Raw genomic sequence first — 14,515 nt, 5'->3', positions numbered from 1 at the left:
CTGACTCACCATGGTGCTTTCCTTTTGGAGCCCGGAGCATGCATTACCCTTAGACTCCCAGTTTCTATGTTTCCAGGTTGTGGGCACATAATCCAGAGCTAGGACAGACAGGCAGGGCCCTGGACAGATGCTGACCTCTTGAGTCCTGCTGCCCTTTACTGCTCTGTGGGCTTGACAAGATAATGTTGCCAGCCAGAAGCCTTAAAGGAGTACAGCCTGTGAGGGTAGGTAAATTTACCTGAAGAGAAAGGAAGGTAGACCACACCTGTTTTATAAAGTCTTTCACAGTTTCGAACAAGGGAGGGGTATAGAAAGGAAATAGCAGAAAATTCTTTTACCATACACTCATTAGCTTCAGAGAACCTTTAAAATCAATAACCTGCAGCTTCATTTTACTGCCTTAGACTACTTGGTAATTACTTGGATTTACTTAAATTACCTTGGTCCAGTGTGGCCTGTATCGGAAGTAGAGCTAAAGCCACAGCCTCTCCCTTGAGCTTGGGCAAGCTCAGGAGTGTGTGTGTGATCCGTGCACATCACAGCCCTGAGCCTGTAACTTCTGAAAGGGGCACCAGCCAGCAGACAGCACTCAGTCCCTGCAACCTCCCTTGGCACAAATGGCAGATGCCATTTCCATGTTTTATAACCATAAACAAAAAGCTTAGCAGTTGAAGTCCAATCTTCTGCTCCCCCTTCTGAGTCAAGTGAGGGGACTGTGTCAGTTTTCTGTGGCTAGCTAAAGTTACACCACACATTTCCGAGCAAGAGAATTACTTTAATTGCTTGACAAAACATTAACTTCATCCAGGTGATACAAAACTTCAATAGCATGCTTCTGCATTCCTACTGTAGCTTAAACAAAACTGCAAACATACCAAAGTATCTATATTAGACTACAGAAGTCAGAGCAAGAAAACTAGTATTTCCATAGCTGCAGATACATTTCTCTTGTGACAGTGCATTAATAGGAATTTTAAAAATACTGTTATATGACTTTTTTTGTTTTATACATCTGCTAAGAAGACAGAAGTTTAATTACTAATTAGTGAATGGCATTTTTCAACACTGTAAAGTATTTTTAATTTATTTTAGAGCTCCTTAGTACAGAAAAAAAGTATTTTTCTCCTTGGCATAACAGTACCATCCTGTGTTAGAGCTGATTTTGAACAGTTGTTCTATCATGATCTGGTAAGTAAACTTATTCTTCTAGCAGAATCAGATGGAGCATTCTCAGATACATAAGGAAGTAACCCTAAAGGGGTGCGGATGCAATAGGTACAATGCCTTGAGATTATTTGGAGTCTGTCAGCATGGACAGCATTGGTCAATGAAAGTTCCGATTTTTAAAACAAAACACATAGATAAAACTTTTTAAATGTTGAGTACTGTTTTGTGGGACTGTTTGTCCTAAGACCTGTAGGCTTACCAGGGCCTGGTCTCCTTTTCAGAGACAGAAGGGAAAAACAGAGGAGGAATCATTCAGAGGAACTAAGGTAGACAATCTGGACAAGGTACCTGGGAAAAAATCCTGACTGCAGAAAAAGAAGCATTTGAATACAGGAGCCAAGCTTTCACTTCCTTAGATAAAGGACTTTTTCAAGCTTCTCCAATAGTAGACAATTCAGCCATTTCCTGCTTGAAGGAAAAAATATATCAACATTCAACCTAACAAATAGACCACAGTTACTGTAAAATACTTGCCATCCATGCCCTAAACAAAAGTTGTCAGTCAGATTACTGGAGTACAGCCCCAATAATAGTGTAACCACAAGGAGCTCCGCAAGTAGGACACCATTAAAGAAACAAATCACATTTAGCACTTGTTTTAATAATGGAAAACCAAGAGAAAAGCAAAGTGGTAGCTGAAGCCTCTGTACCTAATGGGATGAGTTGCCTTAGCATCTCCTTCCATGGTTGCCTACCCTCTCCCAGCTGGAAGCCTGCATCTGTTACCTGCCTGGGCTTGTAATTGGAGTGGGTTCTTTTGCTTCTCTCCACTGACTAAAGAGAGGCCCTGGGAGTATCTAAAATAGGATCAATAGCCCTTCATCACACAAGTAATTCTGTCAAAAGCTTTCAGACATCCTGGATTTATTTCAGTACTGGTATCACATGTTTACATGTGGCATACAGTAAAATCCTCTAGTCTGTGTCCTGTGTGGAAGCAGGGGAATTCCCTTTTCGGAATGCAGTTTTGGTTACTAATGCAGTTTGGTTTCAAGCAGCATCTGGAAAGTGAGAGTGCAATATTGAAAGACTCTTGGAAATAACAGAGAAAGGATCTGATCTGCAGCATCTCTGTTATCAATATAGATTGCATATGAACTCTCCTCAGTTATGGAGTTTCCACAGTTATTTCTACTCCTGAAATAGAGTGTTGTGTTTGGATGTAACAGGCACTACATATATCTGTCAATATTCCAAATTCCCATACAGCAGGCTCCAAAATGTGTCCTGTTGCTTGATTACCTGCCTGGCAGGTGCTAGCTCTCTTTTTGCACCTTAGTCCTTAATTTGCTCAGCTCCTCTTCTAAGCATTTGATGTGCTCCTTGAGTGCAGCTTTGTCTTGCTGCGCTCTCTGGTTCGCTTGGCACCGGGCTTCTTCTATCTTCCGCTCGTACCACTTCTCCATCTGCGTGGAAACGGCCTCGAAGAAGTACTGAGTTATCTCCAGGGCCTGGGAGGTGTCTCTGAGCGGAGGGGCAGGTGGGGCCAAGGGCTGCAGCTCCTGGCCCTGCTGTGCCCCAGCGTGGTGCAGAGCTTTGTGCCTCAACTGCCCACTTTTGCTGGACTTTTTCGTCTGAGTTCCTTTGTCAATGAAGTAGCCGCTCTGTGGTTCAGTCTTTGCAGGTTCAGTCACTGGCTGCAAAGCAGCTTGAACTTTAACGTGTCTTAATTTGGAGCCCGAAAGCTCGGAGGAGGGCAGGTCCTGCTGGAACCTGTGGAACGTGCTGGCACTCACAGCTTTGTCCTTTGGCCTGACATCTTGAGCAGGGGCGGAAGAAACCGGTCCACCAGCCACTACCTGTTGATCTGTACCTATAGAGTAAGTTGTAAACAATACATTAAGAAAAGCTTTACGCATTTATTTTAGGACTCAAGACTTCATTGTTTGATGAATGATGGGGTTTTGTGTGTACCTTGTACAGGCTTATATTAGTTTATCACATCTTCACAGTCAGGTAATGTAATAGAAAGTCATTAAAGGACAAAAGCTGGCCCAAGCAGAGAGGTGCTGCATTGCAGCTGTGGGGCTACAGATGGACAACAGGCAAAGGACATAAACATTAGCCAAAAATTATTCACTGAGGCACTGGCACAGGTTACCCAGAGGAGCTGTGGTTGCCCCATCCACAGAATGCCAGGCTGGATGTGATTCTGAGAAACCTGGTACAGTGAAAAATGTCCCTGCCCATGGCAGGGGGGTTGGAACAAAATGATCTTTAGGGTCCTTTCCAATCCAAACCATTCTGTGATTCTGTGACTTTGTCGGAAGGAGATGTAACAAGTATCAGTCTAGATTTCCAAAGTAGGTTATGTTTGCTGGTATTTATGAACTCCCTGCTTATACAAAACTTGTAGTCCCAGTAATTTTGGAAAGGTCACACATTTCTACGCTTTTGAACTGTTCCAATACAGAATAGCTCACACTCAAGCATGAGATCTCTTACATGCCTATTTGATGGGGCATTCATGTCTGTTCACTTTGCGTAGTGTTTAGGGGGATATATGCATTGTATTTTACAGAAACCAGGGCTCAGATAGCATTCTACTTGGCTGTAGACACCTCATTGTTCTGCACATTTTTTTTTTCTTCCTGAAAAGCTTCCAGGGGCAAAGCACCAAAGGACTTTTGCTTCAACGACATAGTGGAAGCATCAGGAATAGTCAGTGGAATTCCACCCAGCCACCTGTTAAAATATTCCCAGTGGCTGCTTTGAAAAGTATTCAAATCCCAAGACATGAGGCATATGGAGGGGGAAAAGCACACCACCGGAATTATGTAGTAATAATAATAGTACCCCTCAGTTAATGAGCTTGCCCTTGAATGGGTATGACAGGTTTAAGTACCTGATGTGGTTGTACCCAATGCTCCATCTTGTTTAATGCAAATGTGTTGCCCAAAGCTTTGTTCTGGCATCTGGACTCTGCTCCTTCCCCCATCTTCCAAGAGGCTATTTGGAAGTGTGATAAAGGAATGCTGGTGGGAGCCATCTGACTGCAGCTGGTTGGCTTTACAGTCCTTGGTACTGTGGGGGTTGTTGTCAGTATCCAGGGTCTCAGTGAGAGACTCACAAGTGGACAAAGTTGATTTTGGTCTTGATGACCTGGAATCTCCAGAAAGCTTGAGCTCCAGATTCTGAATCTTCAACAAGCACCAGGTCTTCAGCTCATCAACCAAGGAAATCTATCAAAAAGAGACTGTAAATTACACGATCCTATGATGAGATCCTATGGTTCCTGGGCTGCTGAGGACATGTGGCAGGGACAAAGAGAAGCCAGCTGGGTAGCCGTGGGCTTGGACTCCCTGTTCAGATGTGCATGCTGCCACTGGGAATATTTAAAGGACTGCAGATCAGAAAAGGTGGAGAACTATACACTAGCTTATCAAAGGCAGTTTCTTTAGTCCAAGCTACCCCCTCTTAGATATGAATATGCTACTTCCAATGCAATTCTGAATCCTCTGTCAGGGATGATTTGTTTAATCATAAACTCAGTGGTACTTTCTAAGTGCAAGGAACACCACGTGGTCATTTTTTAAGAGCGAAATTCAAATTAGACACTTCCTGGAGACAGCTTTATGGAGCTACCAACCTCTGCTTCTCTGTTCATTCAGTGATAAAGGTGAGTCCCCCACTAAATGAAAAATCAGTAACAGCTTTCAGATTACACAGATGCTTAATACATGCCAGCTGCAGATGCATTTAAATAATTTAAAATAGGAGTAGCTCATTTCACCCTGCTGTTCATATGGTATCATAAATTTAGGTCAGGCCCTCCTAGGCACAAGGATGTTCAGTGTGTTTAGTAAAGCCCAGTTCTGTTTTTTCAGATGTTTCAATTAGACCCAAATGAGCAGGAGCAGCTGACATCACTTAATTCAGTTCACTGCTGTATCACTCCAGCATGTTGTGACTTAAATGGAGATTACTAGGAGATGGAGAACAAATCTAAGTGCTCAGAAGCCAATAAACTACTTATGTCTTTTATGAAATAAAAATTAAAGGTGCCTTAGTTTGGTAAGTACTTTTCTTTGGAGAAGAGTGTTTGGTGGATGTTAGACCCAAGTATCTTGATCAGTATATATGCAAGTATTATCACACCTGTCAGTCTTCTTACATGGATTTGGAATGGTCTTACAAACACTCATAAACGTTTTCCTAGCACAACGTGTATTTCTCAGTTCTTGGAAGAATACCAATAAGGAGAAAACAAACTGTATTTTAAATTCATCTGTGTGAGTGGAGAAACAAATTTCTCAGCAGGTTTTAAATGGTGAGTTTTTGCAGAAGCTGGAAGGGCAAGAGCTGGATCTCTATGGGAGCAGTTGTACTGCTGGTTGAACAAGCATACAAAAATGGACTTTCCTATTGGCAGTAATACACAGCTTGGAGATGGTGCCGTGTTGCTGACATCAGAGGAAAGAACTTCAGCCTTTTAATACATGGGGGGTGAAAAGATCAGATAGAGAAGAAGGGAGAGATTCCCAGGCCCCACAGTCAAATGGATGAGAAGGAAAAGAAACAACACATATCTTAGCCTTTTTACTATTTTGATATGTTCCTGCATATGTCCTCTAATGAAGCAAAAGCTGAAACCACAACTGTGAAAAATTTAGTTTTGGGAATTTTTGCAAATCACTTTGTTAGAATAAATGGTATTTTGTTGTAGATCCCACACTAGAGACACACCAAATTAAATTACAGCAGAAACTGGATGTCACGTTCCTAATTTCTAATGCAAAACCTTCATAAATTTGGTTTAGTGACTAAGATGGTTGGTAGGAATAATTTGGTCTTTGAAACTCTTTTACTACCAGGGGATGGACTAAGAGGGAGTAGCTGTTTCAAGCCCTACCTGCCTCTTCTCCCCCTCATTCTTTTCCAGCTCCGTGTGCTGCTGCAGGCGGTGAAGACACTCTGTCCTCTCTGCCGACAGTCGCTCAGCCATGAGCTTGTCCAAAACTCGGAGCTGTGGGGAAACACAATGTTCAGCTGAGATCATCACGTTAGAAACTAAACTCCCATCTGTGAACCCTGTAAATCAAAGTACAGTCTGTCTTTCAGTCTTTGTTTCTAGGAATGCTGCCAATTACAATTAGATGTAGCTTGCAAAGAGGCTAAATCACAAAATTACCAATGAATAACTATTAAATAAAAAATAAAAAGTAATTTAGAGGATCTTGAATCTCAATACATACATAATTCTCCAAGAGGGATTTTGACAATTATGAACTGACCAGTCATAGGACTGCCTTCTTTCCCTCTTAATGGCTCAAGCCCTTAAGATTTGTTGTCTAAAGAAGCACCAGAAGCCACTTAACACATGAAATGTGTTTTTTCTCAAGACCCTAGTTTGCAACATCAGTTCCCAGTGGAATGTCACAGTTCCGTGGACTTGAGTATTAGAATTCAGGTTTTCTTTTACAACCCAAGAAGCAAAAAAATGAATCATTACAATGAAAATAATAATTAAGTTTAGGATATGTTTCTAAATCATACAGGCAAGCAGAACTTCAGGTCGTGTTCTTACTTGATGCTGAGTTTTGCTTTCCATCTGGCCCAGCTTAATATTCATTTTATCTTGTACTGTCCCAAGCTCAGCTTTTATCTCTTCCACTGTTGCCTCCAGCTGATTCTCCAGTTTATTTATCAGGGGCTCACAACGACATCCATTTATGGGTGCCTGAAAGGAGTGATAATACATTTATTTGCTACACCCCACCACCCTCTTAGCACACTTGGAACATTATCATAGCCTCCTTCAGGCAGTCTTGGTTTCTTCTATCCCAGGTACTGTATCTCACCTTCCTGACAGTTACCTTACAGCAGCTCAGCAAATGTGCTGTTATTTGAAAAAGCACAGCCTACACAAGGATTGATCTGATGTGTATGGACACACCCTAATACAGTAGTGCTGATTTCACAGGGGCTGCAAGCAGCACTGAGCTCAGACCCTGTGTGCTGACTGAGGGAATACATCACAGGCCTATACCCCGTGTCTCAATGCTATAATTCTCAAATGTAAAAAAAAATCTGATTATCTGGATGCATGTGGGTTGTGTGCATTTGATTTATAACTTAACACCAATCATGTGCTCTGTCCTTTTTCAGTACCGAATGGCAAGGCCTGGCTGCTTCTGTTTGCCCTCACCCTCCTGGCATTCAGCTGCCCCTTGTCTGCTGGGCGCTCCTCTGCCTGCCTTTAACTCCTGTGGCACCATCCCATGGTCCCTCTGCAAGGGCAGCTACACAGATCACATTTAAATCTCTCAGGGAGATGATCACAAAAGGCTTCCTTAAGTGAGGACAGCTAAACCTCATCAGCTTCCTCTGCAGCCCAAAGGAAGACGCTGGCTCCTTCAGGGGCTGTGCCAGTAGCCCAAAGCAGCTGCTCTGAATCTGTCTGCAGAGGAGGCTCCCTCTCTTCTTTAGCCCCACAGCAATGTTTCATAAAATGGGGGTTATTCCCTTGGCAGGGAAAGGTGGGTGGTCTGCTGACTACCTAAGAGAGCTTCAGAAGTACATGTACTTCAGAAATTATGTATGCTATTCATGGCCTCAGGGCATCAAAGAGGACAGACAAGCAAAAAAAAGGAGAGAGGAGTGTCATGTATTTTAGGAAATACTGTATGGGAGTCTAGCTCTATTAAGCTAATCTTTGTGAACAGATGAGATTTGTATACAGGTCCTATCGGCTTCTGCACCTCTCTGCTCCCCAAGCCTTCTGCACCTCTCTGTTCCTTTATCCCTTTAATATATGAAAGGTCCCTCAGCCTTCCTGATGACTGCTGTAGGACAATTCCATAGTGCCTCATCTGGAAATTTCTCAAACATTACACGGAGATGTTGGAAAGCAGTAAACAACCAGTAAAACCTTTGAAGTCTGACTTGAATGGTCTTCAGAATCTGCTGACATTCTGAACTACAGGAAGGGACTGACAAGAGCTGATGGATGAATGTGAGAAGCTAAGGAAATAAAAGGAGAGACCTTGCAGGAGTACAGGAGGGAATTATTAAGAAAACAACAATACAGTGTCTACAGGATAATTTAATGACTTTTTATGTTTTCTTTTAAATGTCTACTGGTAATTGTGCAATAAAGTCACTAAAATATTATTTTCCGAACTGGAATAAAGGCATGTGGCCTGGTAGCTCCAGGTTTATTTGTTTACCAGTTTCTATAGAGATCCTGCCCCCAGTAAACACAGAATACCCAAAGACATGCTGCAAAACCCAGAAAGAATTGGAACAAAATACATTTGAGCTTACTTAACCTCTTGGTTTAGGTAGTAAGCTTTTGGTTCTCACACACTGCTTTTCCTTGGAAAATTTCTTTGCATCTCCTGTCAGAACTCCTAATGTTTCAAAATATGTAATGGAAGTTCTCATGTCATTTCAAATCACTGTTTACCCCTTATCTTTGCAGATCAAGGGATAAGTATGTCTTCTTTAACAGGCACAAAACCAGCTTAATTGTTTACCAGACTTCGGGCCAAAATGCAGCTGAAGTCCAAGCAAGGAAAACAAATCCCAAGTCATGATTTCATGCCCCTGAGAGTGCAGTTAGTGGAGCATATTTTCTATCCTTTATTTGTGTCCCAGCTCCATGGGCTGCTCGCAGTGTCTCCCTCTGTGAGGGCAGTGGCTCACCTGCATCACCTTCCCATCCTTTCCTCGGTAGAGTGTGTAGAGCTGGTAGGCTCGGACCTCGTGGGGAGGGGGTGGAGAGGAGCAGTGGTGTTTACTTCTGCGCTTTGGCACGTTCTTCTGGGGCTGAGGGAGTGTCTGCTGATCAGCTGGGGAGATGGGGTCTGAGAGTGCTGAAACCTGCATAACATACACACAATGTTTTGCCTATATGAGCACCTTGGTAAACTATTCCTGGTGGGAATGGGACAAATCCATTGTGACAATTACAGTAAAAATCACTTTTATCTGAAGGCTATCTCTGCCCCAGGAGCATGGTAGGGTTGCTGCCACAACACACCAAAGGGACCCACACAACCTCTGAACAGCTATCCCTTCTTTCTCTCTCTTGTTTTAAATCTACTGATACCTTTTCCTTTGGCTTTTTCTTTTTGCTCTTTTTCCCTTTGGGATCTGGTGAGGCTGACCGGGGTTTATCCTTCAGATTGTTCTTCCTCTCTGGGGGCTGGTCACTGCTTGGTGTGTCATCAGCAGCTGAGACACTGCCCTGCTTGAAGCAAAGACAGGGATTTCAGAGCAGTTGCAGAGATGGGGAAAAGGAACCTCTTCTTTGATTGCCCAGCTTTAAGCTGCTCTGCACATGTGAGTGGGAAATGCTTTAGCAGCAGAGCATGACAGACTGCCTTGGGCAGCTGCTGGGGCCATGCACAAGTGATGGTGCCAAACAGACTAAGTTCTCAATGGGTTTTCGTGACAGTCCCTCCTCACAGCAGATCCAGCTGGTAATGCCAGGCTGTACCTTGCTCTGTACCACTTCATCCCGTGGCACTGACTGAGCCCTCCTTTCCTCCTTCAGTCTCTCTCTCTTCTTCCTCAGGCTTCTCCCACGGTTAAAACGCGAGACCTGAAGACAGATCACACTGTTAACAGTGATGTCATGCTCTTTCCTACCACAGAAGACAAGTAATAGAGCAGACCTTTTCCTTGTCTGTCTGAAAGACAACGGATAAAGGAGAGTGCACTGCCAGATGGATGCTGCTGAGCCAAGCAACGTGGGTGTTTATGGCTGGGAAAACACACCAGCACTGAGCTCATTCTGCTGGGGCACTCTGTGGTCCCCTAGTAGGGTGAGCACCTCTTCTACTGGCCTTTGGCTGGTTCCCAAGCCAAGCTCAGCCCTTTTCATGCAGAGGTGACAAGGAGCAGGAGGGAAAGGATTGTGTCTGATGCCTTTCTGCCTTCTGGTCTGAAGAGCATTGCAGCATTTCACACACAGCTGCAAAGTATAAACAGGACATAAACATTTTGTCCCCATTGTAAAGCGTCCTCCAGTGCTACCCACCTTTCCGTGAACAGGATATGCCTGAGGCAGGCAGCAGGGTGACACAACTCAGGAGCTGTTGGGTACAGGGCAACTTTATAACTCCCTGGGCCACTGCAGAGAACAAATGCCTCTGACTGCTCCACCCTCTGCCAGTCAGGACACCAAGATCTCTGACAGCACTTCAGGCTGAGGTTTAATCTGCACACCTTGCTCACCTTGGGGGCTGAAAGGCTCTATGTCAATAGACCTGAAGCCAGCCACAATGCCAGCAGAAATGTAGGAACCTTTCACAGCAGAAGACAAGGAGCAGGGGATGCAGCCTCCCAAGATTAAGTGGCCTCAGCTCTGTGTATGTGTGTGTTGGGGAAAGATGTGTAATGTACCTGTGATGCTTTAGTGAGCAGGAGCGCAACCTCAGGGTTATTGTGCTGTCTGGCAACCTCTAGAGGGGTCTGGCCTGCCTGAGAGAAAAAAGAAAAGGACATTTCCTTCAAAACACAAGCTACTGGAAACATGGAATTTCTCTAACCAAGTTCAGTACATACTCTGCACACAAGACTAAAGTGACAAATTGGGTTAATTTACCCAGATATAATTCAACACTTTACAACCAAGTATTTTCTACCAAGCCTATGAGGAATGTTGAAGGGACTCTTCATTAATACAAAGTAGAAAAGAAACTCTGTGTCCTGCTTACATTGTTGACAACGGATGCATCAGCCCCTGCCTCCAGCAAGAGTTTCACCACCTTCTTGTGATTTAGGGCAGCAGCTACATGGAGTGCAGTATCTCCTGCCTGCAAGTCAGAAAGCAGAAAACAAACTCGTGACACTAGTCCTTGGGTTTCACTCTACAGAATTCACACCTTCCTAAAAGATGCTCGGAGATGAAAAAACCTACACTTACTGAGGCAACAACTAAGTTTAAATCAGACCTGGTCAGTAAAACACGACTGAGTGGGGAGGAAGATGACAGGAGGGGGCAAAGAGCTTCTTCAGACTGGGTTTGAGAAATGCAGCTGGGGCGATGGTAATCTGATTTATCTAAAACAAGTGACGCATGATGCAGCTTGGAGACACCCCAGCTCCACCTCCAGCAAATGGATACGACATCTGAGGGTAGAACAAGTTTTCCCACCACAATATTCTCTTCTTTTTTTTCCCCCAGGTTTGATTATTTGGTGTGCAGGTGGTCAGGTATCACATTACTCAGAAATACTCAGGTAAGTACCAGCAGCGAGATGGTTGGCACTCTCTTCACAGGTTTCCTCGGGAAAAACTGATTTTGGATCAGAGCCAGAAGGCAATCTGGGTCCAGCACTAACACACTGCCCTGCCCTTGTCCTGGTGCAGTGAGGTGAAGACAGCTGTGATCAGATCTGGGCACTGGTAACAGAGCCACAAACTGTTCAAGTGAGACAGGACATGTGTGTATAATGCCTTCCTATCCCCCTGGTCTTGCATTTTGCACTGCCTTCATAAAATTAGATTTCCTTAAGAACTAGAGCCTGTTGCTAACTTAGATGAGGTGTGCTCCTAAATCAAATAATTTTGTGGGCAAATAGGGAACAACTTTGGGTAGTACTGGGGAATGAAGGAAAGGGATATCTCTCTGGGCCAGGTTCACACCAGTTGATCTTAATATTTAGTAGCTCATTTTGCAAGTTAAAAATTTATTTCCCAAATAAAATTACATGGTAAATTTAACATGCTGAAACCCATTTTGTTTGTTGTAATATCTCATAGTGAAGAAAGAACATTAAATGTACAGTTCAGAAAACATCTTTATGATACTCAACTACACATGGAAGATTTCCAAGGAACATGAGAAAATGTGGTTAAGCACCACATAATACGTTTATTTAGCAGATTTAACACATTTTAACGTACTATTTTCATTCCCTTCTACGAGCCAGTGAGGCTATGCTATAGGTACAGCAATCAATTAATTCCCTATAAAACAACTATGGATGATTAATCCTAGGCTGGACTGATCATTACTTTGAATTTAGAACATGCTTTGTCTTCACTTTTATATCCTCTTAATTCCCCCTACTGCAAAATGCAGCAAATAAAAGTATTCCAGAGGAATTCACACTTTAATAGCATCTAAATGTCAGTGAATTGTGCTTCACAATGTCTCTGTAATGGCTGTAAGACCATTAAATCACCTCATAAATAAGCAATGTTTTAAAGAAATAATGCAAATGTGATGGCAAAATAATAAACCACTGATATGTCATTACTGTAAGGCTATTCATAAATGCTTAGGCATTTGGTGGTAGTGTGGAACACACAGAGTGAAGTGGGATTACTCAGGTAGGAATTCCTCTTCCCAACAACTGGCCATGTGCAAAGGGCACAGAGTCACAATGAGGTTCATGCACTGACCTGGTTCTTTTCATGGACAGAACAGAAAGCACTGAGCAGCACCCTAATGATGGGCAAGTGATTATAACGAGCAGCCACATGCAGACAGGTATCTCCTGCCTGCAAACAGAAACAAAGCTCTGAGCATGTAATCACAGTGAGAAAGCCTGTACTTGTCATGATGTTCAGGGATGAAATAATCCTATTAAATCAGAAATAGCAGTAAAAACCACACACTTCCACAGAACAGCAATGCTGTCTTCTCTGCAGTACAAAATCTGCTATTATGGGTGGGAAAGTTTAGCGAGAGCTGGGGTCAGGTAAGGTGAGAGCATGAATTCTTCAACTACTAATGGGAAATACTGGAAAAATAAGATGCTGTTTTACTGGCACTACAAACCCTGAATTAATTATATTTTCCCATTAAATCTCTTCTTCTGAACCACAAACCAATGCAATTTGGAATCTCAGCTTAGGGTTCCACATAATGTAGAAAGCATGAGCCAGAGCACCATTCCCATGAAGGGTGGCACTTGTGCAAAAACCCCACAGTTTTCCATTTCTCTGCCCACTTTGTTGTCAAGCAGGGCAAAACTACCTGGCTTCCTTTTGTAGATTGTTTTTTTCTTTATCTATCATGCCAGAATAATTATAAAATAGGAAGGAAGCTGTACTGAAACCTTGAATCTACGTCATTTGACAGACTGACACATAGTGTGTATGATTTGCCGATCTGAAGCCTTTCACCACTGTCACTGCAACAGCAAAACCCCATTTGGCTCCTATCCTTGCTCAAGAGATGGGTACAAGTAGTGCATCACTCAGTCATACCAAAAGCATTCCTGTGCATGATGAATACAATGGTTGGCTAGTGGGGTTTTTTCAATAAAATTTATAATAAAAATCATTGCTTAAAGCCTTTCTGAGTATTTCTACAAGTTAAAGCAATATACCTACAACAAAGTCACACAAAAATGAAGAATGTTAATTCCAAAACTCACATTATTTTTGAGGTCTGCTCGAGATCCTCCAAGTAACAAAACACGAGTACTCTGGGAATGGCTATTCTGGCAAGCCAGGTGAAGAGGTGTGTTACCTGCCTTAGAGAAATACAGAAAAATATAAAAGCCATATTTAGAAATTGAACATAAGCATTAAAAGATAGAACCTCACAGATCTTTGCACAAGAAGATCCACCCAAGGGTGGGAAACTGTCTCACAAAAATGTGAGATGAATGAACCTGGAGACTGAAATCCCTACTTCATTCTGGCAGTGGCTTACCTGGCATATAATAAAGGCAGAAATAGGACAGTATAATGATATCTGCATTGGTCAAATCCATTTACAGGAACAAAGAACTCTAGAAACTGTCTCGTTCTTTAGTCTCAAACAGCAGTGTTAAATATTTAATTTAAAGAACTGTAATTCCTGTGTTTCGGGTTTCCCCCATGCACAGACACCAAAAAATCAAACTGCCATGGCATGGGATCTTTGATCCCAGCCATGAGTGCTGCAGGGCATTGAGCAGACCAGGGTCACAACTCCTGTCTCCTCATGATTGTAACACAAACCAGCCTGAAGTCTGGCTGGGTCTGTAGGTGCTCTCACTGGGCAGGATACAGATTTAGGCTATCAAGAAGCTTTGATGTTCTGGAGGCACACCAGCCTCCAGCAAAGATGAGAAGGGAGGGCAAAAAGCCACCCAAGCCCCAGAGAATCACATGCTATGGTTCCTCAATGAAGAAAATGAGCAGAAATCAAAGAAGTGTTGGCTTTTGTATTGTCTTTCTAACACAGTGAATTATTTTATTGGTCTGACAAGTTTTTCTGGCAGCATTTGGCTTTTTTTTAGTCTAAAAACATTCAGGCTCTTGGAAGCTAGAAATTAAATCACCTCAGGTAAAAAGGTTTACCAGGCTTATTACACTGTCTGTTCAGCTTGGTTGTGTC

At 42.9% G+C, this 14,515-nt stretch overlaps 1 protein-coding gene across 4 annotated transcripts in view; it reads right to left on the bottom strand.

Annotated features, from left to right (window-relative positions):
- Positions 1–2,483: 2,483 nt before the first annotated feature.
- Positions 2,484–14,515, bottom strand: part of ANKRD6 (ankyrin repeat domain 6) — a 31,951-nt gene continuing 19,919 nt past the window's right edge. Inside the window, exons 5-15 of one of the 4 annotated variants that reach the window (XM_062488669.1) lie at positions 13,566–13,664; positions 12,586–12,684; positions 10,893–10,991; positions 10,579–10,656; positions 9,671–9,775; positions 9,281–9,418; positions 8,875–9,051; positions 6,755–6,907; positions 6,080–6,193; positions 4,291–4,409; positions 2,484–3,048 (exon numbers count right to left, since the gene is read on the bottom strand). In XM_062488669.1, coding sequence (XP_062344653.1) covers positions 2,484–3,048; positions 4,291–4,409; positions 6,080–6,193; positions 6,755–6,907; positions 8,875–9,051; positions 9,281–9,418; positions 9,671–9,775; positions 10,579–10,656; positions 10,893–10,991; positions 12,586–12,684; positions 13,566–13,664 — 1,746 coding nt within the window. The remainder of the gene's footprint in view (positions 3,049–4,290; positions 4,410–6,079; positions 6,194–6,754; positions 6,908–8,874; positions 9,052–9,280; positions 9,419–9,670; positions 9,776–10,578; positions 10,657–10,892; positions 10,992–12,585; positions 12,685–13,565; positions 13,665–14,515) is intronic. The other 3 variants (XM_062488670.1, XM_062488671.1, XM_062488672.1) reach the window with 3 other exon arrangements.

The sequence above is a fragment of the Cinclus cinclus genome, chromosome 3 (genome assembly GCF_963662255.1).
Source record: "Cinclus cinclus chromosome 3, bCinCin1.1, whole genome shotgun sequence".
NCBI lineage: Eukaryota > Metazoa > Chordata > Aves > Passeriformes > Cinclidae > Cinclus > Cinclus cinclus.
This window is presented reverse-complemented; position numbering and strand designations above follow the sequence as displayed.